General features: G+C 32.0%; 1 protein-coding gene and 1 long non-coding RNA gene across 9 annotated transcripts in view; one reads left to right on the forward strand and one right to left on the reverse strand.

Moving 5' to 3' along the window:
• LOC111091160 overlaps positions 1 to 26568 on the forward strand; it is a 129640-nt gene that overhangs the window by 66655 nt on the left and 36417 nt on the right. The window contains exon 3 of one of the 4 annotated variants that reach the window (XR_005374178.1): positions 17699 to 17770. The exons of the other annotated variants lie outside the window; for them this stretch is intronic. This is a non-coding gene — a long non-coding RNA (uncharacterized LOC111091160). Of the gene's footprint in view, positions 1 to 17698; positions 17771 to 26568 lie in introns of those variants that run through there. 4 annotated transcript variants of the gene reach the window in all.
• Positions 1 to 26568, reverse strand: part of DPP10 (dipeptidyl peptidase like 10) — a 1276525-nt gene that overhangs the window by 58867 nt on the left and 1191090 nt on the right. For all 5 annotated transcript variants that reach the window (XM_038564992.1, XM_038564993.1, XM_038564994.1 and 2 more), the window contains 3 exons: positions 24959 to 25082; positions 17327 to 17365; positions 12143 to 12250 (listed from right to left, as the gene is read on the reverse strand). In XM_038564992.1, the coding sequence (XP_038420920.1) occupies positions 12143 to 12250; positions 17327 to 17365; positions 24959 to 25082 (271 nt within the window). The remainder of the gene's footprint in view (positions 1 to 12142; positions 12251 to 17326; positions 17366 to 24958; positions 25083 to 26568) is intronic.

Consider the following 26568-nt stretch of genomic DNA (forward strand, 5'->3'; position numbering starts at 1 on the left):
ACAATTCACCCCTTCTCTATTTTTGTCAGGATTTCCCCAAATATTATTAAAAATAACCATTTTTCATTCAAGCACATAAAAACTTGATAGAATTTCTTATTGGTATAAAATAAAATTTATAATTAATATTGGCCTCTTTTTGATCTTTAGTCATTTTATCCCAGAACAAGGATGTTTTCCCTTTTTTTTCACGCCTATGCCTTTCAGAAAGCTTTTATGTCTTTTAGCATTGTCCTCATACAGATTTTGTACATTTAGCACATTTACATTTCATATATATTTCATTTTTATATTAATTACCAAGTGTTTTATATTTTGTGGCTATTGTGAGTAGCTTTCTATTTCATATCCTTTTTTTTTAATCATATCCTTTCTAAATGGTTATTATTTGCAAATAAGGACACTATTCATTTCCTTATGCTAAATATCTATCCTGCTATCTCACTGAATACTTACCCAAATCTTACGGCTTATGGTTTATTCTCATCTGATTTACACAAATACCTCCCAACACAATATTGTGGAGATGGTGTGCATCCTTCCTTGTTTATGACCTTGATGAGAATCCTACTCTATTGGATTATGGACTGAAACATGTATGTTTTATCATGTTAAGAAATTATCTACCAATTCCTATATTTTTAATTTTTAAATATTTTATTTTTTAAAGATTTTATTTACTTATTCATGAGAGACACACAGAGAGAGAGAGAGAGAGAGAGAGAGAGAGAGAGAGAGAGAGAGAGGCAGAGACACAGGCAGAGGGAGAAGCAGACTCCATACAGAGAGCCCGATGTGGGACTTGATCCCAGGTCTCCAGGATCAGGCCCTAGGCTAAAGGCAGCGCTAAACCACTGAGCCACCCAGGCTGCCCCTATTTTTAATTTTTTAAAACCAGGAATTGATATGAAATTTTGTAAAAGGCTTTTACAGCAACCATAAATAAAGCACATAGAATATTTCAAATTGTGTTGGTATTACTTTTGAAAGTCTGGTAAGATTCTCTTGTAAATTCATGTGAGCCTTGGTGCTCCATTGTGGTGTATTTCTTTGATGACATTATTTCTTCTATGTCATTAGTCAATGTAAGTTGTCTGTCTCTCTTGGGGCAGTTTTGGTAAAATGTGTTTCCTCATGAAACTGTTCATTTCATCTAAATTTTCAAATTAATTGGCATAGAGTTCTTCAAAATATTCCTTCGGGATCTATTAAACTGTCCTTTGCTATTTCCCACCAGTCATTCCTAATTGTATGTGTTTCCTTTCTCATTTTTACTCAGTTGGATCAGCCTGTGTTTTGTCTTTGGGTGTGTGTGTGTTGTCATTCTTGTTATCACTAGTTATAAATTTTGCAAATTTGAACTTTCCAAGGAATTGTTTAGTTGGATTTACTTTAAAAAAGTTTCTAGCCAGAAAACTTGTTAAAAATATATTCTTGATTTACATTGTCATCATAGCATGCTTTCATATAATTTCTACTTTATGGAACTTATTGAACCTTTAAAATAATTAATGCATGTTCAGTTTTTATCAGTGTTCCTTATGTACTTGAAAAGGATTTATCTTTAATTTGGATATATATATATAATTATATATTACATGATATATAATATATATTATATATTATATGTATTGGAATATTGGTGAAGGGAGAAGTGAAAACTAGAAACTAGTGATAGAAACCAACTGTATATATAACTATATATAAATAACATATAATGTAGTTAATATTAGAATACAATATAATATATAAAATATAAAATATATATAACAAAAATATGTATATAAATCATATAATGTGATTAACTTTGGACAAAGGTTGGTACAAGAAGGTTTCCACATACCAAGTAGCTTTTGTGCATTTCAACTTTATGAAGGTAGCTATTGCACTATCTGACACAGATACAGACATTTTTAACTATTGTACCTTCGTTGTGATTTGTGCCTTTGAACATCATAAAGTGTCGTCTGGTCTTCTTAATGCTTTTGAGGCATAATTCTCTCTTGACTAGCATCAAGATTTAGTCTTTCTAAATCCTTTTGTTTTAAATGTGTATTTTCAAAAAGACTGAATTGCATTAGTTTCAAGAACCAATATGAAAAACTTTTTATTTTTTATAAGATTTTATTTATTCACAAGAGACAGAGAGAGAGACAGAGAGACAGATAGAGACAGAGAGACACAGGCAGAGGGAGAAGTAGGCTCTATGCAGGGAGCCTGAACTGGGACTCAACCCTGGGTCTCCAGGATCAGGATCAGGCTCTAGGCTGAAGGCGGGGCTAAACCACTGAGCCACCAGGGCTGCCCTGAAAAACATTTTCTTAAAAATTTTAGTACATAAATTAAGCCAAATTACATTTATTGTGTATGACTGATACCTTTTGAAAACTTCTATCGTATTTTATATATTTATTATGGATATCATGTTTAATGAGGTTTTTTATAGGCAGTTTTTTGTAATTTTGTTAATGTTTTTAAGTCTGCTAGGTTTCTTAGTTTTATATGTTATTATTGTATTAATAACTTTATCATGTTCTTACCACCACTCCAAATTTCTCTTTTGTTTCTTGACCATTTTTATTGTTCTAGTTTATTGTTGGATTATGGTTTTAAATTTTGCCTAACTCCTGTTCTGCTTCTCTTTTTTAAGAAATCCAATTAAATGTCAGTTCATAGTATTTCCCTATCTTAGCTATTTCTGATCCTCTCTACTTTATTTCATTTGTTTATTCATTTGTTTTCATTTCCCTGCTTTATACCCACTAGTATATTTTCAGCGATATCTATTTACTCTTGATCATCTTCCCATTAATTAATTTGTTACTATTTTGTACTATTTTTTTAAATGTCCTTCCTGAAATCTGTTATTTACTCTACAACTTTTCTTTATGAAGCCTTTACTGAGTTTTAAATTTCACATTTGATAATTTTCTATATACAAGTATTTATTTAGTGATACTTAATTTTTTCAGGAGTATCATATGACTGTATTCTTCTGCTTCATAGTTGATTTTGAGGGAGGGGTATCTTTATTGAATATTTTTAATTCTCACTTTCTGTTAACCTCATACAGTTATGTCTGTGTGTCTGTTGCCAGCTATATATTCTTCTTTATAAAAATCTCAGATTTTCTAGGATATAGATGTGTAAGGATAGTAAAATATTAGATGACCCACTAGACTTACATTACTATTACTCTAAGGAACTATGTCCCTAAGAAATACTTTTTCTAGAACTCTAAGAATTTATTCCCCAGCACTGTTAGGAGTGGATGCGTATTTTCTGACTATATATATACACTTTTATACGTATATACATTATATATATATACATATGTGTGTGTGTGTGTGTATATATATATTTTTTTTTTTTATTTCCCCTGCAGGGTCTTTAATTTCCATCACTAGTTTCTAGTTTCCACCTCTCCTTTCACCAACAATATTCCCAGAAATGACTCTGTTTTTTTCTCTTTTTCTTAGGTGGCAATTTTTAAAAACCATCATATTTGGTTTTATGCATAGTCAAGGTCCTTCACTTTGATTCCTTGTCTCAATGGTGATTTTTATTTTTAAGTTTTATTTATTTTTATTTAAACTTAATTGACAAAATATTTTATAATTTCAGGTGTAAATCATAGTGATTCAATATTTTCACACATTAGCAAATGATCCCCAGGTTAAGTCTGGTTACCATCTGTCAATATACAGTTTCAATGCTGATATTTAAAAGGAAGATTCACTAGCAGTGCACTGTAGACTACGCTAAATTACTTAAGGTTTGGTGAGTGCCTTTATCAGCTTAAAGAATTTGTCTTTGTTAACAAATTTCTGAAGTTTTTGAATATGTATTTTGTAGAATTTATTGGAGGCTGTCTGCATCTATAAGATGATTTTTTCATGTAGAGCAATGAATTATGATATAGATATTTACATTTTAAGCAAACTTAGAATTCTTATGTGAAAAATAAGTTATTTTTTTTTTTATCCACTGAAGAATTCAATTTGCTATTATTTGGTTTAGGAGTTTTTAAGTGACATGTGATTGTCCTTCATACTGTTTTCATTTGGTTTGGGGTACAAGATGATAACCTGTATCATAAAATACATTGAAAAATATTCCATCTTTTTCTATTTTATGAATGTGTTTCTATATAATTTAAGTGTGTGCTTCTTGAATATTTTGAATATTTGGTAGATCCCAACTTTGAAAACCACCTATACTTAATGTGAAAACATTTTAAATCTTTTTTTTTTAAATTTTTTTTATTTATTTATGATAGTCACACAGAGAGAGAGAGAGAGAGAGGCAGAGACACAGGCAGAGGGAGAAGCAGGCTCCATGCACCGGGAGCCCGACGTGGGATTCAATCCCGGGTCTCCAGGATCACGCCCTGGGCCAAAGGCAGGCGCCAAACCGCTGCGCCACCCAGGGATCCCTAATGTGAAAACATTTTAAAACACTGTTCCATTTCCTTAATAATATAGGACAATCATATAGTTTCTTAAATTAGATTTGGTAATTTTTTTCTATAATTTATTCATTTTACTCAAGTTTTCAAATTTGTTGGCATGAAGTTATTAATACTATTTTATTTTTAATACTATTTTAAAATACATTTTAAAATCTGCAGTTATGCTTCCTTTTGATTACTTTGAGTTTTTCTACTTTTTAAGCTAACTTAAGACATGATACATTTAATTATTATTAGTATTTTTTGCAGAGCCAAGTGTTTGTTTTGCTATGCCTCATTATTTTACCTTTGCTATAGTTCACTGAATTCTATTGTATTTCTCATTTCCTACCTTCTTCATTTGAATTTATTTTGTTCTTTTTCTAAATTCTGATATTGAATGTTAATTTATACATTCCATATTTCCTTTTATCAATGATAACATTTATGTACATAATATAATGTATATATTTTCTATTAAAGCCATGAATAATGTAGAAATTATATTTTAATTTCCCAGTGTGTCACTTTGGGACAATTATAATTGTTGGAATTCACCTCTAATTCATTTGCATTATCTTTAGAGAATGAAATATATTACTAGCTGAGTAATAATTCACATGTTTTTAGTATAAATATATCTAGAATCTGGGGTTTTTGACATGAGAGAGTTTTATTACAGTATCAACTTTCGCATACTATTGGAAGCAGAAACTAAAAAGGGCACTCTACTCCACTATGTGTATGTAGTAAAATAATTTGCCTTCAAAAATTTTTCTATGTCTTATGTCTATATTTTGACATCTCCCTAAATCATCTGTTCCTTGTTTTTAAAGGGAGTTCCCTAGACCTCTAGCTTTGTAACATTGACAACAATATATGACTTCCTTATTTTTAACTTTTTTCTTTCCATGTTGTCTGACACATTACAGCACTTTACAAGTATTTGCTGAATGAAAGTATAAATGCAAAGATGAAACCAAATTTCTCTGATTTGAGGCAGGGATAGACCAAAGACTTACACAGAGTTCTGAAATCACATATTTAATAGCCGGATTCCCACAGGTCAACATCCCATAGATGGTTTCCCTTACTCATTTTTAAAACCTGCTTTGAATGAGCCAAGGACAGGATATTAAGATCTTAAGGTTTTACTGCATCTTTGGTGCCCAATTTTAAGATGAACAGTGTCTCAAAACATTAAAGATAAAGAAATTCTGCTCTATATTTGTACATACCTAGGGAGGCTTTTGGCTCAGAGATTTCTAGCTTGACTATATTTTCTTTTTTTTTCCAGAAAATTTTGTTATTTGTAGATAAGTGTTTAAGGGTAGAAGAGTGTCCACATTAAAAGTGATCATGAGCAAAAATCTTGTGCTTTGAGACAATGTCTGAACACAACATACATAAGATTAAAAACCACATTATTAATTTCAGTGATCCATCTAGCATAAAAATATTATGCTTCTACTTTAGGACCAAAAGTCCTCCTGTTAGAAGCATTAACAACAGCCTCACAACCATCGGATTCACTTCAAGCATCTGTAATTGCCCTGCTTGCTTTATATCTACTAGGGAAAATCTGGGTTGTGGACTAAGTAGAACCTCATTTCACACGTAATACATAGCTTATCTTTTATAGTTCTATAGTTACAGTTATAAGACTCAACTATTTTCTACTAATGCATATCAGATTTTATCATAGCATTGAGCATATTATTTTTGATCTGGACCTTAGGTAAATAATTCTAATACAAATCAGAATATGGTAGATGGCCATACAGTAAGTTCAACATAAACATCAAGGAACTTGGCTAGTCTGCTCGAGGGAGGTATCTATACCTCAGTTAGTTTTAAATCCACCTTCAAAGGACAAGCAATCACAGCTAAGATAATTAAACAGAGAAGGAAAGATTAATCATTTTTTTACTGTACAGTAATAATTATTTCCATGCAACCACAGTCTCTACTATATTAACTTGGTAGAACAGAAAAATGATTATGAATAAGAAAGCACAGTGGGCTTTTGACAAGGGCAACATGCAATGTACTTTAAATTAAACTCGTATTTCACTTTTAATTTTAGAATAAACAGTAGTAGAACTAGTGATTTCCTTCACTGAAGGGATGACAATGTAGGATGCAGATAAAGTATTTTTATTCCCAAATAAAATAAAATTTGAGAATATGACATCAGAACTTTTACACATCAGATACCTCTCCTCAAATTAGTATAGATTTTCTCTTACTCAGAAAAATTAATCTTGTATTTATATTTAAAAATTTGGAAGAGGGGATCCCTGGGTGGCGCAGCGGTTTGGCGCCTGCCTTTGGCCCAGGGCGCGATCCTGGAGACCTGGGATCGAATCCCACATCGGGCTCCGGTGCATGGAGCCTGCTTCTCCCTCTGCCTGTGTCTCTGCCTCTCTCTCTCTCACTGTGTGCCTATCATAAATAAATAAAAAAAAAAAAAAAAAAAAAATTTGGAAGATGTTGGTATCAGTGAAAATTTAATAATACATGTGCTTTTTACCTAATTATATATGGTTCATTCAAATTTCTTAAAAATTCTGTTGAACTTCTGTAGCTTCTAAATAAGTAAAATTTTCTAGTGCTTAAAAATAGCATGCTTTAATTTACTGTCTATTTATCACATGAGGTGAGTTAATTGTTTTCAGACAATGTTCTAATCAGATACAATAGTGAAGTTTAATAAAAAAATTATTGGGTTGATTACGTGATAGAATTGTGAATTGGGGGCATGCCATTTTCTAAAGTATTTGTAATGAATGCATTTAAAATTGTTCCAAGTGAAATCATCAGTTCTCATGAGCAATACTTTGTATTACTACATACAGAAAGAGATGGATTCAGCAACATATATAATTTTTCATTTAACACAATTTAGGAATATGACAGGGCAATTCCTTATGTTTATGAATTTGAACCACTTAACATGATTGAAACTCTGCTTACTTCATATTTGAGAGAAAAAAGTAGCCATGTCTTTGTCAAAAACCCTTTACTTAACTGCAGCCTGCAATACAGGATGCAAGATATTAGAGTTCCAAATATGGCAGTTCAGAAGTTTAAGGTCTACATAAGAAATACTATGGAGAGATGAGGAAGGAGATTTCTGAAGCAATCACAGTTTAATAGTCTGAAGTAAAGAAGTTTTACATCATTGTTGGATTTAGGCAGTATATAAATTGATGTTAATATTGCATATTGTATATTCTACTCAAAAGAACAATTACTTTATAGATTTTTGGAAAAGCCAGTTTTTATTTATATTAATATTGTTTTTAATGCAACATATAAAAGTAGAGGAATTCTGCTATCACATACTCAAATTGAAAATAATCTAGAAATTAAATAATATATGTATATATTAATGTATATATACATACTTATATATTTGTAGTATTTAAGGAATAATTTATAAATATCTTCCATTATTATAGACTTAATATTTTAATATTATTCTTAAGTATGGTTTTAAAAGCTGTTCATTCTGCCAAATGTTCATTTATATATATATGTATATATAAGCTTAGAAATATTTTCCTTTTGATGGAGGAATTCCAGTTCTGTTAATCAAAACTAAATAAATACTCCATAATACAATGTAGCTTTTTGTAGAGTGACAGATGTAACTAGAGCAAATTTCTATGAATTATACATAAAATAATACTGGTTAACTATCTATATCCAGTCAACTAAATATTAATCTTCTAAAGAACTGGTTTTCAAAAATTCATAGCATTATGGGAAAAGTATGCTTTACAATTAGAATTTAAAATATTAGAATGAAATACTCTAGTTTACATAAAATTATAATCTTGTCTAAAAGGAGGATACACAAATTATTTCTACTTGTATTTTTTGAAATTAGTAAGGATCAATCAACTTTGTAAATACGAAAAAACCCACTAAAGTATCTGTAATGACAACCATCACTCTCTATAATGAAAATAACCTGAAAGACTAATTTTATAGCCTGGTCTTAATTAATAGTTTTTATCTACATACTCATTGTGCAGCTTTTTTTTTTTAATTTTTTTTTTATTTATTTATGATAGTCACAGAGAGAGAGAGAGAGAGAGGCAGAGACACAGGCAGAGGGAGAAGCAGGCTCCATGCACCGGGAGCCCGACGTGGGATTCGATCCCGGGTCTCCAGGATCGCGCCCTGGGCCAAAGGCGGGTGCTAAACCGCTGCGCCACCCAGGGATCCCTACATACTCATTGTGAAAAGGAAAAGTGTTTGTAAAAATTTACTAATCTCATTTAGTAAGATACTTCAAACAGATAAATTTGTTTTCATTCAGTAGGAAGCTCTCAAATATAGCTAGACATCAGATACTGCTAGGGTAGTCATCGTGATTGTTGGCCATCAAACTCTCTGTTCTGTCAATTCTTACTTTCACTATGTCAAGGGAAGAAAGGGGGGTGTGAAAAGTCATCAATGTTGGTAATGCATTGCTGTTAGACTCTAAATTACTATACTATTTTTATTTTTTAATTTATTTTATTTTATTTTTATTTCTATATTTTTTAGTATACTATTTTAGAGAGCCAATTTGACACTCCATATCAAAAACCTAAACAGGGATGCTTGGGTGGCTCAGTGGTTGACTATCTGCCTTCAGCTCAGGGCATGATCCCAGAGTCTCAGGATCGAGTCCTGTTTTGGGCTCCCCACAGGGAGCCTGCTCCTTCTTCTGCCTATGTCTCTGATTCTCGGTGTCTTTCATGAATAAATAAAATAAACTATTTTTAAAAAACCCTAAACATGGAACACCTGGGTGGCTTAGCGGTTGAGTGTCTGCCTTTGGCTCAGGTGTGATCCCGCAGTCCCAGGATTGAGTCCCACATCAGGCTCCCCACAGGGATCCTGCTTCTCTGTCTGCCTATGTCCCTGCCTCTCTCTTTCTGTGTCTCTCATGAATAAATAAGTAAAATCTTAAAAAAAAAAAAAAACTAAACAAATACATATGTACATATGTGCTTTGCCTAGGTATCTTTTAAAACATATATATTTGTGGTAATAATCACAAATAAGTATGTATAAGAATGTTTATCTCTGAATAATCTCTAGTATCAAAACTAGCGTCACTTTAATGATGATTCAAATTGATTCATTTAAATATAGTATAGTAAATCTAGTTGGCAGAATGAACATACATAACATACATATTAAAACCATACTTAAGAATATTAAATAATAAGAATGTAATAAATAATGGAAGATATTTATAGATTATTCCTTAAATACTACAAATATATATGTGCTATGATTACAATATTTAAGAGAAAATCAAATAGTTTTTAATATTAAAAGGAATTAGAAATATGTATTAGAAATACCACATATATGTTAAAAGGAATTAGAAATATATATTAGAAATAAGTATGATTTATACTGTAAGAGTATGGGGTGATGAGATTGTGTTTGATTTTAAATTTGTTCACTTAATTCAGTTTAGAATCATACACATTTTTATAGCATATATACGTGTCATGGTAATCATAAAGATTCATAAAAGAGCTTTTTGCAAGTTTTTTTAAAAATTGAGACAAAGGAATTCAAACTATTTAAGATTGTGTGTGTGTAGACTTAGGTATAACTTACATTTATCTAACCACTGACCTCTAACTCATGAGCAAAGTAGATTTATTTCGTTAACATTGCCAAAATATCCATAAATAATCATTCAGTCATGTTTATTTCTCAGTGAGACAAGCTACAAATTCTCTGAACTGCCACTAGAATAGATCAAAATATTTTCTACTTCAAGGAAAGCTTTGTTATAATCTTCATATAGAAGAGGAACAAAGTAAACCCATCTGCTCTATGAAGTTTTTGTAATAATGAATTAGAATGCATGTCAGGATTATTTGATTGGGGGCAGAAGGTATTTCTTCCTAAGGCTTATAAAGGAACTTCTGCTGATTCATAAATATCTTGATTCCTACCTACCAGCATCAGCACCCCCCGCATTCCCAGCCAGTCCCACACTTTTAAAAGACACTATTTCTCTTCTTAATTTGTTGAATAGATTGTTTTCCTGGAATTGTATATATAAAAGATGTATTACACATCTTTCCCTATCTTTCACTCTCTATCTTATAAATATTTACAATTTGTATCTAATTTTGACCACCTGGGTTTTCACACAATTTCTTGAATATAAAATACTGGTCTTTAAAAATTTAATCAATTTAAAAATTTAATAAAATGCTACATTCACTTTTGGAAAGTGTGATTTATTATTTTTGGCCAAAATATCTCTCCTATTTATGATAACAAAGTTGACTATTAGCTAGCAATAGTTAATCAGGTAGAGCAATTTGCTAGTGAAGCTTCCTCTAGTTCACATTAAAAAATAAAAAACAAAAACAAACAAAAAAAAGAGTTCCCTTAGTCATACCTTTCTGATGTAATCATTTTAAAAGTTAGATACAAAACTGTCAGAAAATTTATGCATATATAAATATATTTATTTAGAACATAAATGAGATCACATTATACATTAGTCTATAACCTATTTTTCCAACTTAATGATATACTATGAAAATTAATCTACATCTCTATTTTGGACATTATACGTGTCCCAAATTTTTTATTTCAGCTTTGATTAAAATTAAAGCCATGACAATTATTTTAATAGGTACAGACCTTAGACAAGTGTTTAATTTTAAACTACTGATATAAGATTTTGAGAATTCAAGGCACTGAGTTGCTGAACATAAATATGTATGTAGATAATGATAAAAGTATAAGAATATGCACAAGGCTTAAAAGTTCTAATGACATAAAAGTAGCTAGGTTGTTTCGGGATCTTTTGGCACATTTATATTTTTTACTCTATATTTTGTAAGCATGAAATTGATTCTTGGCTAGTTTGTTTGGAAACTCTCCTAGAGGATTCCTATTTTTCCACAAAGTTTTATCTTTATAAATTATCTTTTACCTGAGACTAGGATGTTTATTTATGTGATTTTGAAGGAAACTAGTTCTCATGAATATTTGTTACTGGCCATTACATTCAAATTGATTCATTAACCTTGTCATTTTTTACTATTTCTAAATTCTCTAATTTTTTAGTAATTGGATACAACTTTATAAACTTTTAACTGTAAACTCATTTGCAATTTAAAGGAAAAATAACCCTTTCCTTCTTTTTATCAGGAAGTCTATAAAAATTTAGCACAGTCTCTCTTTATCCTAGTTTTTCAAATCTGCATTACATTTGCTTATGAGCATCTACCATAATATATCCAACTTTTCGATGGACATATAGTTTGCTTCAAGTATTTAAAACATTTATAGCACTTTGAAATACTGCTTGTACAAAATAAAGAATATGTATTTGTTGAATGAAAAGTTTTCTCTAGATTGTCCTCAAGTCTATGAAAGTAGGGACTGGGTAATTTTCATGTATTCAATTCTATATCCAAAGACCCTCACCTCTTAGCATACATGTATGACTCACTGAGTTCTGTTGAGTGTTGAGACTCTTGTGGGAAGGTACAGTTTGAACTTGTAGCTATGGAGGGGAATCCTCTTTCTAAAATGTAGTCCTTGGGTTAAATATATGGCTGGACTTCACAGGCATTAACTGTAGATTCATAATATGTCACAAAATTGTACTGCAATGACACCGAATAGAAAGAAGCCAGCACTTACCTGGACAAGAAACATCGCTATGTGGTGAAATTCTCCACGGCCCCCCTGCTTAACAGGAACTGTCATAAAGAATTTGCTGCCATCTCTAGAAAACACCGGCTCCTCATTCTAAAACACAGAAGTGCATATAATGATCTCAAGATGGTATGTGCTTTGTGCTGCCAACCATTGCTAATTTAAGTATGGGTTACATAAATTTCTGATTTAGAATTTGTTTGTGAAATGGTCAAATTATCTCTAAAAATAATGTGAATGCACCACCACCACCTATCTTCAGAAATTTTGTAGGTTTCTGAAACTGTGCCCATTAAACAGTAACTTCTCATCCCTCCCTACCTTATTCCCCGTCATTCTCTTTTCTGTCTCTTTGATTTGGACTACCATAAGCAGCTCTTTAATGAATGGTTTACCAAAAAACATGCAATTTTTAATATGTGTGTTCTGAAATCTTTGACTCAGCAATTCTGGTTACTTGAACATACATTTCTCTTGATGTATATATAAATTTACTGAAAACACAGAAGATAAAAGGCTGCAAAATTGGAAGGAATCCAGTGAAAATCATTTAATTCAAACTTCCCATCTTCACTTCTCACTCCTCCAAAAAAAAATAAAAATAAATAAAAAAACCACAAACACAAATGCCCATTTGATCATTTTTTAATTAAACTCTAGTGGCATGTTAAATCAATAGAATTATTTTCTGAAAATTAAATGATGGAAGCTATACATATAGATTGCTTTCCTTTTGCTCCAGGGGAAACATTAAGAAAATGGATTTGCCTGACAAAACACTGGATTCTTTCCTATTGGATTAGTGAAAGTGATTACACATATGGTAAAAGAAAGGCTTTGCTTATGGTTTCTTCTGCAGGTCTTTAAAATGGCCTACAAGCTCTTTGAGGTGATCTGGCCCACCACTCTTTCTGATCTCTTTTCATTCTCCTGTTTCCATGTGCATGCTTCTGCTCCAGGGCCCTTGCACTTTCTATGCCCTTTGGTTCTTTCTTTTATGTCTTCCATATGTTGTCTCTTTGTCACCTTATCACTGAGGTGCTTCTCACTTACCCCATCTAGAAGGGGATCTTAGAGCGAGATCACACAGCTCTATCTGAACCCTTCGTCCCCTTTTACTACTTCCCGTTTCTTTCTATATTACCTAATAGCATCCAACACACTATGTTATAGGCAGGTATGCATTTTTTTTTGGGTGTATATATGTGTATATATGAGGTGGGCAGGTAGTTAGACAAGTAGGTAGTGTTCCCCTGGAATGCAAGCTTCATGGGTAAGGAACCTTCCATTTGTCACTGCTCTATCTCCAGCACCTAGAAAATGACTATCACATAAATTGTGCTTAATACTTATACACTTAATGAATAAGTAAATGACTATTTTCATTTTAGCTTTTACTAGTGAGCTTTACTAGTGAGATTTTAGCTTTACTAGTGAGATCATCCTTTGATAGAAATATAAGGATATTTTCCTTGTCTACTTCATGGACACTCATGAAAATATAAGATGATATATGCAAACATTTAAAACTGAAATAATATACAATTCAAGGATGAAGACAATGCATCGTTGCTAGGCATATAATATAAGAAACTTGACTGAGCGAATCACATCTTTCAACTATGATAGAGTCAATAATTCTGTAGGTTCCATCTCTTGTGCTCTGGGATTTCTCTTGGCCTTTGCACATGAAGCTTTTTCTCTCTGGAACAACCTTTCTGTTTCCCTTTATGTTGAATCTTACTCTCCCCTCCTCCCTCGCCTGCCCCTCCTTAAACTCAAGGAACAGGAACCATTTCCAAATCTCCCTAGTTAGAGAGTATCTCATAGTTAGGAAATCTCTCCTCAGAGATTCTAACAATTACCCTGTGTTCATCTCTATCATGGCATTCAATGCATTCTATTATATGCTTGGCTTCCTTCACTAGGCAAGTAATAATTAAACTAAATTTGCAATTTTATCTTTTTAGCTATATTGCCTAGGACCCAGTAGGTGTCCAACTCATAATTGAATAGATGAATATGTACCACAGGAAAAAAATGGTTGTTATATATCACTCTATCCACATTTGCTCCAACCTATTAGCTCCTCCCCTATTCAGTATTATCCCTTTGTGATTTGCTCCAAAAATAAGTTGCCTTTTTAAGGTACAGGGATATCTGTATCTATTTTACTTTTTATATTTGTGTACCCATCTCCTTCCAATTCTAGTGCCTTATAAATGGCTCAGTGAAGGAGCAGATGGAACTATAATCTCGTATGCATTGCTGCGCTTAATAACTTTCACCACTAGGCAATATCTGCCTATAAATAGAGCTCTATGCCAACCTCTTCCTAGAATCAAATAATGGAAATGGAGCCAATTGCACTGTCCACTTTCATGTTTGTGAGTCAGTGTTTATGATGCACAGAGCAATGGATTGGGAATACCAAATTCTATCTCTTGACCAATAATTCTGTACAGAGGTTATCACAAGTCTCTTGAAAGCCAGGCCAAATATGGCTAGTTCTCTATTCTCACTACAGTCCAGAAAGTAAGCATATGATGATTATGTTAAGTTTCTAGTTTTCTTAGAAATTTGTTTCATCTCATTACTACTATCATTCTCAAACTTTAGATTTCATCAAATTCTAAAAATCTCTAAAAGCTTCTAGAGAAAAACTCAACTGTGACAAATTACCATCTGCATTATTTTTTACTGAATAGTTAATTGATAATTGATAACTAGTTTCTATGCTTTAAGAATTTCTATTAAACATTCATAAATCTGGGGTTCAAAATGTAGATAACACAATTCCTAAAGCACATGGATTATGTTGATGCATGTTACAATATTATGAATGTCACTGAAAATAAAACTGATAGCAAAATAGGTTTAATAATGCAGGGCAATTTAGAATATGTCAATATCCATTATGTTATTGCTTCTCATTGTTTTTATTTTCAGTATCTAACTTAAGAAATTCCATTACTGACTACAAGATCAAAGTTGATTCTTTTCCAATTTCATTAGATTAAATAGTTTATATTAATACCTACTTATTTATTGGTAGATAAATATAATATAAATAAGGATAATGCTTATGCTTCCAGCAAGAAAAGGTTTAGCTTATCTATAGTCCTTCCTACTTTTCTTTATCCAGCAAGTATTTATGGAAATTTTCTTATAAACAGACTCTATATGAGGCATTTAGTCGACAATGGGGAAAAAAAAGTGAAGACCCCTCCTGCCCTTGTGAATGTAGGGAAACAACATAGAAATGATTGTGTAAGGATTACAAAAAAGATTACACTTGACTTTAAAAAGAAAGCTTTTATAAACGGATGTGATGTGGTTATAGTGGTTGGAGGAGGTAGTATTTTAGATGGGTGATTTAAGCTGAGGTTTGAAAAAGGAGCAGCCTTCACAAAATAGTTGATAGAATTCCATTTAGAAGAAAAGCTCATTACAAAGAACCTGTGAAGTGCTCGCTTCAGCAGCACATATGCAAAGAACCTGTGAATATTAGAGCTAATGTGCCTAGAATGGTCCTAGAATGGAGAAGGAACTGACAACAATTGTTTCAGCTGTAGAATAGGCATGGCTAGGGGCAACCAAGTATATACTTTGCCATGGTCTGTCAGCCAGCCTGCAGCATGGAGAAGAGATTGGCATGCACCTGAGGAGTTGAGCTTTCAGCAGGCAAAGAGGACCTGCAGTTTCTTTTCTTTCTTTTCTTTTTTTTTAATTTTATTTATTCATGAGAGACACAGAGAGTAGAGAGAGAGAAAGGCAGAGGCGCAGGCAGGAGGGAGAAGCAGGCTCCATGCAGGGAGCCCGACGTGGGACTCGATCCCAGGTCTCCAAGATCACGCCTCAGGCTGACAATTGCACTAAACTGCTGAGCCATCTGGGCTGCCTGGACCTGCAGTTTCTACACAAATAGTGGATGCTGTTTGTGAAGCTGAGGAAAGTAAACTGACTAGAGATCTTGGAATGTAAAATTGAAAAACCTGGTGATGAATAATATACAGAATAATAGTCTATGAAAAATAATAGGCAGAAAAGGATAAGAAAACCTTAAGAATGACTACTAGGTTTATGATTTTAATAGCTGGATGGGTAATTATGTCCTTGACTCCTAGGATAAGAACAATACATAAGACTAGAAGAGGAATATGTTCAGTTTGGACCTGTGGAGTGTGCAGTTACTTGTACAGATTTAGGAGAAGATGCCAAGCATGAATTTGGATGTTTTAGAACTCAGCGAAGTGAGCAGGGCTATACATTTAGAGGTCTCACTACATGGTGGTGATTGAAACCAGAGATGTGTATGACACTTCAGGAGAGAATGTGAAAGATCTCTATAGAGAACAAAACAAATCAAAAGCGAACCAAACACATTTCCCTTTGTAGAAAAGTGATGGAGTTAGTAGTAAAATGAATCCAGCCATATTCAGATAATTTACTTGTGTTTCCTTCTGAAATGTTCAGAATGAGACCATGTTGTGGAGACATTTGGTAGTTATTCTAAAGTGTTCTATGTCATAAATTAGCATCAGGAGGTAGGATACATGTAGGGAAAGAAGCATTCATCTAAATAACCTCCACATAATCAATTCATGTGGAGGTTTGGTCAGTTTTCTGGGGAATTTGATCAATGCTGATGGTTTCCAGCTTTAATGGGTCACAACTTTTTCCTCTTTTAATTTATACAAAAGTTGACTTATGTGAGTGATCCTTAAATTGGATCCTACTAATTATTCTGCAACTTAAGCTCTATAGAAAATAGAAGTAACTTTTTAATAAATGATGTCATAGAATGGTCAAGTCTGGAGTGCCTGGGTGGCTCAGTCAAATGAGTGTCTGCTGCTTTCAGCTCAGGTCATGATCTCAGGGTCCTGGGATTGAGCCCCATGTCAGGCTCCCTGTGCAGTAGGGAGTCTGCTTCACCCTTCCTCCCTCTGCACCCCACTTGTGCTCTCTTCCCTCCCTCAATCTCTCTCTCTCTCTAATAATCTTAAAGAAAGGCCAAGCCAAAAATATTTTAATGGAAAGACTCAAACATAGCAAAGACTGAAAGTAATATTACTGAAACTTTTGAGATAAAGTTATTATACAGAAAATGAGTAAATAGAATGAGCACAATAGTCAAAATGTGACATAAAGCAACCTCCTATACCATACCTGTTTGGAGAGCCAAGTATCTGATGTCATCTCGTATTTCTGAAAAGAAATAATGAACTCCATGAAGCTTCTGAACACTAAAATGAGTAGGCATCAATTTTTTTTTACATGTTTCCATTAGGCATTTTTTTTCCCTCTCTTCAACTAGTGAAATACCATGAGAGATCGTATTATCACTACTGTTTTCAACTGAATGAATAAGTACAGAATTTGGGATTAAATGATAATTTAATTATAAATCCTTCCTTTGGTGAGCTCCTTTAGAATTCCCAGTAGTATGTCACCAGGGATAGAAGATCATTTTCCAGTGCTGTTTGATTACCTCATTCAAACTGTTTTGAACCACTAGGCACTGTCTCTTTTCACCTCTAGGCATCATTGGGAAACAAAATTATTAAGTCCTTCAAAAGAACTGGGCAAACATCCAGGAATAAAATGAAAAGGTAGATGTTCTTTCAACATTTAATCCACTCTCCATCATAGTCATTTTCTTTTCTTAAGGAAAAATAAACATTTGAAATGACAAAATTTTATGTACCATTAAGGTAATCTTGCAAATGATGAGAACCAAGATCATATTTCACAAAGCAAAATGAGATTAATTTAATCTTAAATTAAATATGTGTAGATACAGTAAGTTTTACTAGTAATGTTTACATATAGGAACTTATGAAAGTCTAATATTCTAGAAAAAATTAATCTATAATAAAAATATTTAAATGAAGAAAACTAAACACAGTATGTTACCAATCTTACATATATGCAGAGGTATAATTTAAAATTGTTATAAAAGTTTATTTATAGTTTTTTTTTTTTACCACTATTATCTTTCAAAGCTGTATTATTACATTATAATCGAACACTTTCTCTTTTCAGGGCCTGTTTTTATGTTTTTTTTTTTTTATGTTTTTTTTTTCTTATGTTTTTTTCACTAGATTTTCTACATATAGATATCAAGGAAACATCTAACTAAAATATTCCTTGATTTTCTATTTGCATCTCTGCAATAACCATCCTTGGTTATTGGTATCTATAAAACATAGACACACAAAAATATATCAATGGCACTTTTCATTAGTATTACTCTTTTGTTAGAATCCATTGAAGTCCAAAGTTTTCACATGCATTTATCTTACTATCTCAATATAGTAGACAGCAAAATAATTTTTAAGTTCATAATGGATTAGAAATATATTAGAAATATAATATGTAGGGATGCCTGGATAGCTCAGTGGTTGAGCATCTGCCTCCGGCTCAGGTCGTGATCCCAGAGTCCTGGGATCGAGTCCCACATCAGGCTCCTCATAGAGAGCCTGCTTCTCCCTCTGCCTATGTCTCTGCCTCTCTCTCTCTCTCTGTATCTCTCATGAATAAATTTTTAAAATTTAAAAGAAAAGAAATATAACAATATCAATAAGGTACCAAATCAATAATATGATTGGGTTCCTACATCTATTTTCTTCTGAAGCATTTTGATACATTCTTGCCAATACATATACAGATTATCATCATATAGAAAAGATGACAGGTTTTCTCTGACTAGAATATACACATGCCAATTTCTAAATGATGTAGTACTTAGCTGAATAAAAAATGGTGCAGAATACTTTCACAAATAAATGGTGAAATCCTATCAGCCTATCAGATGATGGTTGAAATAAGTTTCCTATTAATACAAGCTAAATGTAAAGAGCATTAGTCAAATCCAGTAAGTAAATGACTAACTCATCAACTTTATCTCCCTATCTATGCTTATCACTCCAATCAAAACAAATTTCTTCCCCCTTACAAATTATGCTTTAATATTGGAGAATAACTTGTATATAGTGATATGGATAGCTCTAAAGTGTTTGTGATGAGTTTTAACAGATATATTCACAGGCCATCAAGATATAAGATCTTCACACTTTCACATCTTCTCTCATGCCCCTTCCCAGAGGTTCCAAAAAGGCAGTCACTCTTCTGAACTCTTTCCCCATAGATTAGTCTTGCCTATTTTAGAAGTTCAGATAATTGAAATTATGTATTATGTACTTTTTTGAGTGGGACTTCTTTCACACTGTTTTTGAGATGCACTTATATTGCTGGGCATTTATCAGTATTGTTTCTTTTTCAATTGCTGAGCAGAATTCTGTTGTATAGATATGGCTCATTCTGTTTATTAATTCCTTGTTAATAGATAATTAGTTTCCAGTTTTTAGCTACTGTAAATAAAGCTTCTCTAAAAAAATTTTTTTTTAACAAAGCCTCGTTGGACAGTTTTTTTTTTCTCTTGTCCAAATATCTAGGAATGGAGTTACTGAAGTATGGACTATATATATATATATATATCTATATTTATACATCTATCTATATATCTACATACATATATAACATATATTATATATACATACGTAAGCTATAATGTTTTTATGTGTATGTTTAACTTTACTGCAAAAACATTTTTAAAGTAGCTGTATCATTTTACACTTCTACTCATGAAGAGTAAGAACTGCAATTTTCTACATCCTCATCAATAATTAATGTTGTCACCTTTTTGTTTTAATTTTAGTCATTGTAATGGTATGTAGTATTATCTAATCATGAGTTAATCTATATTTTCCTAATGTCTAATAATGTTGAATACTTTTTCATCAATTTATTACTTCCTTATGCATTTCTGTTTACAGTTTTTGATCTTTTTATTGCTTTGTCTTTTCATTATTGAGATGTATACATTTCTTTGTCAGATACACATTTTGCAAAATATTTCCCCCACTCTGCAGTTAGCTACTTCTTAATGGTGCTTTTGATGAGAAGTTTCTAATTTTGATGATGTCTAATGTACTATTTTTTCTTTTATGATTAATGACCTTTTGCCTATTCAGTATAACAAAGTCATATCCCATATTTTTGTCTAGAAGATTGACAGTATCATCTCTTAGATTTAGGACTGCAATTTATCTCAAATTAATTTTAGAATATGGTATGTGATAGGTGCCAGATACCATTGTACTTTTCATTTGGTTCTTGATTGGTCCAGCATCATTTTCCCCCATTTGGATTGTCTTCGCACCTCTGTTAAAAATCACTTGATAAGTATGGATCTATTTCTAGAAACTCTATTAGTTTGGTTGATCTATTTGTGTGTTCTTCTGCCTCCATTACAATCTTTCAGTTTCTGTTGCTTTCTAGTTATTCTTGAAATCCAGTAATGCAACTTCCAACATTTTTTGCTTTTCTACAAGATTGTATAGCTCATCAGATCTTTAGCATTTCCATATACATTTAGAACCAGCTTGTCTTTTCTACCGGATGAATCAATCAATCGATCAATTGATTAATCTTCTAGGAATTTGTATTGTATTGAAACTACAGTTCACTTTGAGTAGAATGCCATCTGTAATATCCAGCTTTTCAATTCCAGCATAGAGCTTCTATTTATTTAGGTCTTCCTTAATGTCTTTCAAAAATGTTGTAGTTTTCAATATGGGGATTTTGCACACTATTTGTTAAATTTATCCTTACGTATTTAATGTCTTAAAATTTTTAGTGGCATTTTTATTTTCCATTGTCATATTATGAATATATAGAAACACATTTTGTTGCTTCTCAACTCTTTATTTTGAAAAAAGTTCGAACTTACAGAGAAGTTAAAGACTGGTTCAAGAAACATCTGCATATCCTCTAGACATATTACTCATTTATTTATATTTTGCTCCATTTGTTTATTATTATATCCCTCTACTGTTTCTAAACCATTTGAAAGGAAGGCAAAAGTATTTTTTTTCAAAATTAATTAGAAGTTAGAAATATAACTTATTTCTAAATAATCTGATAGAAATTTTTAGGTATTATATCCATTTACCTCGAAATAATTCAATAAGCATTTCTTAAGAAAATGACAGTATCCTGTGTACATGGTTTTTTTTTTTTTTACAGTAAAATGATCGAAATCAAGAAATTAAACAATTTAGGTTGGTACACTGACTTGTGAATTGTGACCCACTCTTGGATTTGTGTTTTTTGTAGATTTCCTACTTTTTATTTATGCAATAATGAAGAGAATTTTATTTATTCCTCGCGAATCATTATGATATTTATTCCTTGCCAAGTTATTCTGGTTAGAGTGTCTAATAAAGTTTGCATAGCACAGTGAGAATGTATATCATTAGTTAACATCCACTATCCCATATAACTACATTTTTTTTTCCCTTATGATGAGAACTTTTAAGGTTTATTCTCTTAGCAACTTTCAAACATAAATGAAGTATTGTTAACCATAGTCCTCATGGTGTATATTACATTCCCAGAACTTACTTATCTTACAACTAGAACTTTGTACCTTTTAATCACCTTCACACAGCTTCCTTACCTTTACCATCATGTCACCTCTGGCAAACAAAGTCTAATCTTTCTTTTTCTAATTCCACATATAAGTGAGATCATACAGTATTTGTTCTCTAACCTAGTTCACTCAGAATAAATGCCCTCAAGGTCCCTCCTCTGTTGTTACAAATAGCAGGATTTCTTTCTTTATTATGGCTGAATAGCATTTGTGTGTGTACCTGCGTGTGTGCATATATTTGTGACATTTTCTTTTTCCATCCACCCGTGGATGGACACTTGCTTTCTACCCCCATCTTGGCTATTGTAAGTAATGCTGCAATGAACATGGGCTTGCAGATATATCCTGGGATAGTGATTTCACTTCCTTTAGATACATATCCAGAATCTGAATTGCTGTATTATATTTTATTTTCAATTTCCTGAGGATCTGTCCTACTTTTTTCTACAGTGACTATACTGACATAACATTCTTAACACAGTGCACAGGGTTCCCTTTGCTCTAGTTCCTCACCAGCATTTATCTCTGGTCTTTTTGACACTAGCCATGCTAACAGGCATGAGGCAATAAACAACTGCAGTTTTGATTTGCATTTCCCTAATGATTAGTGATGCTGAGCACCTTTTCATATACCTGTTGGCTATTTTATTATCTTCTATGGAAAAATGTCTATTCAGATCCTTTGCCCATATTTAAATTAGATCACTGGGGTTTTGGTTTGTTTTGTTTGTTTTTGTTTTATTTTGCTACTGAGTTGTATGAGTTATTTATATATTTTATATATGAACCCCTTATCAGATGCATGATTTGCAAAATGTTCTTCCATTCCACAGGGTAGCTTTTCAATTCATTGACTGTTTCTTTCTCTCTTTCTTTTTTCTTTTCTTTTTTTTTTTTTTATTGTTGACTGTTTCTTTTACTGTGCATGGTTGACTTTTAACTTACTTAGGTTATCCATTACCTCTAGAAAAAAACAAAAACTAAAAGATATTTTTATTTTATTTTACTCACATATTTACCATTTTGGGTACCTTTCTTTTCTTTATTTAGATTTGAGTCTTCATCTGATGCTATTTCTTTCAGACTGAATAACTTCATTTCATGGTATTTATGCAGATATACTTGTGCTGAATTAGCTCTTATTTATCTGAAAATGTCAGTCTTCATTTTTGAAAGATACTTTCATAGGATATAGACTTCTGGTTTACATTGTTTTTCTTTGAGTCTTTAAAAAATGTATCCTATTGCTCCCTGGCTTATATCATTTCCAATAAGATAGAGGCAATTATTTTCATCATTCTATTCCCCCATATGTAACATGTTTTCTCTCAGGCTGTTTTAAAGTTTTTCTCTTAGTCTTTGGTTTTCAATACTTTGAATATTATGTGTCTGCTTATTTTCATTGTTTTTATCCTGTTTGGGATTTGCTAACTTCTTAGATATATAGGTTAATGGTTTTTCTTCAAATTTGGGATATATTAAGTCATTGTTTCTTAATTTTTCTTTCCTGCTCCAATATTTCAAACCTTGCCTTCTGTGTGTATTACATCCTACATATATATCAGCTCAAATTATTCCATATGTAACTGAGGCTTTGTTCCTTTTTTTTTTTTTTTTCCAGGTTTTTCCTCCCCCTCAGGACTTCAGTTTGAATTTTTTTTATTTCCCTGACTACAACAATGTCCAATTTGTGTTTGGACATTATTGTCTGGACATTGTCCAGACATTTTCATATCAGATACTGTTCATTTTAGTTCCTGAAATTCCATTGTTCTGTATTTTAAAGTTTATTTCTCTACTCAAATCTCTCATCTATTTATTAATTAGGGCCACCCTTTAATTTGCCAAATATCTTTCAATCACCTTTAGAAAATTCTATATTGGTTATTTCTAATATCTCTATTCTGTGTAAGTCTGCTTTTATAACCATTTGGGGGGGCAGGTTATATTTTCTGTTTTTCTACATATAGTATGTTTTGATTGTGTAATTGATATTTTAAATTTTAATTCTCCATTTAAAAGAGTAAACTTTGTTCTAGGAAGACAGCTAATTTATAGGCATGTACTTGATCCTTTTGAAATTTAATATAAAAGTTTATTGTAAAGAGTATAGAACAGCCTTATTTCTAATGCATTTTTCTTTCTGGGCTGTGAGTTGAAAAATGCAAAGGGTTTTTCAGTGAGAGCTCTCTATTTTTGTTGTTTGGTACTCCAAAGTCTCCAAGCATTGTGCAACCTGCAGGTTCTATATTTGCTTCTCTCCCTGTGAAGCATATCCTGTACTTGCAGGCTTATGCACTGAGCTAAAGCCTTAAGAGGTCCTTTACATAGATTGCCAGAGCTCTTCTCTCTATAGCTCCAGATCTTGTGGTACTTGTCCTGCAAATTTCACCCATCACAATAGCCTCAAACTGATTCCCTCTGCCTCCTTGGATCAGTGATACCACTGTGCTTTTCTAGGACTCCATTAGCTTGCACTCTACATATCAGCATGTTCCCTACAGGAAGTTAGGCTTATCTTACATATTTACATTATTTTACTATTTATGCCCTGATCCTGCTATTGTCCAATATCTGAGAGTAGTTTTTTAATACATTTTGTATAGTTTTATAGTTGACTACAGCAGTGATGCTAGGCTGGCAACATTTACTCTATCCTGTCCAGAAACAGAAGTTTGAAAATTCTGTTGCTAAATAATTGAGAATAGTTTACTAAGTACCAATACAGGCATACAGTGCAACAATTCAAACTGATTACAGTATACCTTCTGTTAAGAACTTTAAAAAAAAATTACACATATAGTATTTATTGCAGAGTTTATAAAAACGGATTGTAGAAATAGAAATACAACCTACTTTCAAAACACAGTGGTTCAAGGACCAGTTTTTCTTTTTTACTCTTCTTATTTAAGTTAAAAACGGAGACACTGTCCATTATTTTAGAAGACTAATCTGAACTACCAAAAAAATTGAAGTTTTGGAATATGTTTCAAAAAGATAGGAAAAACATTCCACATTCACAAGTTAACCAAGGCCAAAGACATATTTCAGGATTAAAGTAATGGAGCTTAGACTCTCTTTTATACTATACAAGAATTCATTTTTTATAGTTCTCTTTTGCTTATCATCCATATTTCTCACTTCAAAGTTTGGATAATTTATGGATTATAGTATATTCTTCTAATAGAATGACTCCCAACTACCTCTGGAAATTAAATATTGGTCTTTGTACAATGGATTGCCTGATATCCCTCAGAGAATAGCATAAACTACTTCATTTTAAGCATAAAGAAAAGTATACTTACTCTACTGCAAGCACCAGTGGTAGTCTCACAGACAGTGAGGATGGAGATGTTCTGAGGCCGGTTTAACCATCTGACCACCGTCTTGGTATTGCTTACCCATTTAACCATAGTGATATAATATTCTCTAGTTTGGAAACAAAAAAATATTTACATTTACAGCAGAGAACCTATAGAGTACCAATAATAAACAATTGCTATTTTATATACAAGGATAAGTGAAACACTTTGAGGATGAAAAATCATATTAATTTCTATTTATACATGCATATCTGCTATTCCAAATACTCACATATATAAATACAAATATGTGTGTATGTAAACACATGTATATATACATACACATACAAATCTACAGAAAATTTGAGAATAAATATGAAAATGAATGATATCCTAGAAAGGAGATCTTTATTTTTATTATGTTTTTGAAAGGAGATCTTGAGAAAAATAAAAATAATCAAGATGATAGACATTTATGAATAATTTTTTAAAACTTTCTATTGATTAGCACTAATATGTGCAATAAGCATAAATTTTTAAACTACATTCTATTTTTATAAAAAATAAAATCACTAATCAATTAAAAGGCAAAACTTATTCTTTATTTAATATTTCTTATGCACGATTTTCATGTTATTTCACTTTACTGATGGGACTTGCATGACAAAGTCATTAGTTTTCATTTATTTATTTTGTGTGTGTGGTCTTTCTCAGGTGTGAGCCAAGGGCCAGTCCCAATCCTATTCATTATACATACATATACACACACACAGACACATGCATATGTATATATGCACACACATATATAACACATATATACACATATATTAATTTTTAAAATATTTATTTGAAATAGTTTAAAACAAATGAGGTATTAAAGTGAGGAGATGAGAGACTATAGAATTTTTAATATAGTGAGGATATTAATTAGTAAGCCTATGATTTTAGACTATTTGTAGATTGGGAAAGCTTGTATTTTTTCCTATAGTTAGTTATATTTCTTTCATTATAGATTCTGTGATTGGAAATTTACATACTATCTCAAAAACCCTCAACCCACACAGACAAAACACAATGGTCAACATTGAATTCAATTTATGATAAAAAGAAAAAAAAAAAAACTTCCAACAAATTTGCCCAGTTTCAGAGTAGATGAGATGATTTAAAGTGCCATCTGTGAGCACTGTCTTAAAATTAATCCACCCAGGGGCACCTGGGTGGCTCAGTCAGTTAAGCATTTGACTATTGGTTTCCACTCAGGTCATGATCTCTTGAGATGGGAGATTCAGCCCTCTATCAGGCTCTATGCTCAGTGGGGAGTCTGCTTAGATTCTCTTCCCCTGCCTCTCCCCACTCCAAATAAATAAATAAATAAATAAATAAATAAATAAATAAATAAAATCTTTTAAAAAATTCACCCAGTTTTTGTGGGGCTTAGAAAAAATCATGTATGGGAGAAAAGCTTTGTGATACAAATCACCTATCCTTAGACACATGTGGGTTAGACATTTAGCTACATGAATCTTACACTTCTAACATTTCTACTGCTTCCACCAGAAAACTGGTTAACCCATCAAAGCAAAGATGTCAGGAGAAGGCAAGCAAAACTTAGC

The sequence above is a fragment of the Canis lupus genome, chromosome 19, assembly GCF_011100685.1.
Source record: "Canis lupus familiaris isolate Mischka breed German Shepherd chromosome 19, alternate assembly UU_Cfam_GSD_1.0, whole genome shotgun sequence".
NCBI classification, from domain to species: Eukaryota; Metazoa; Chordata; class Mammalia; order Carnivora; family Canidae; genus Canis; species Canis lupus.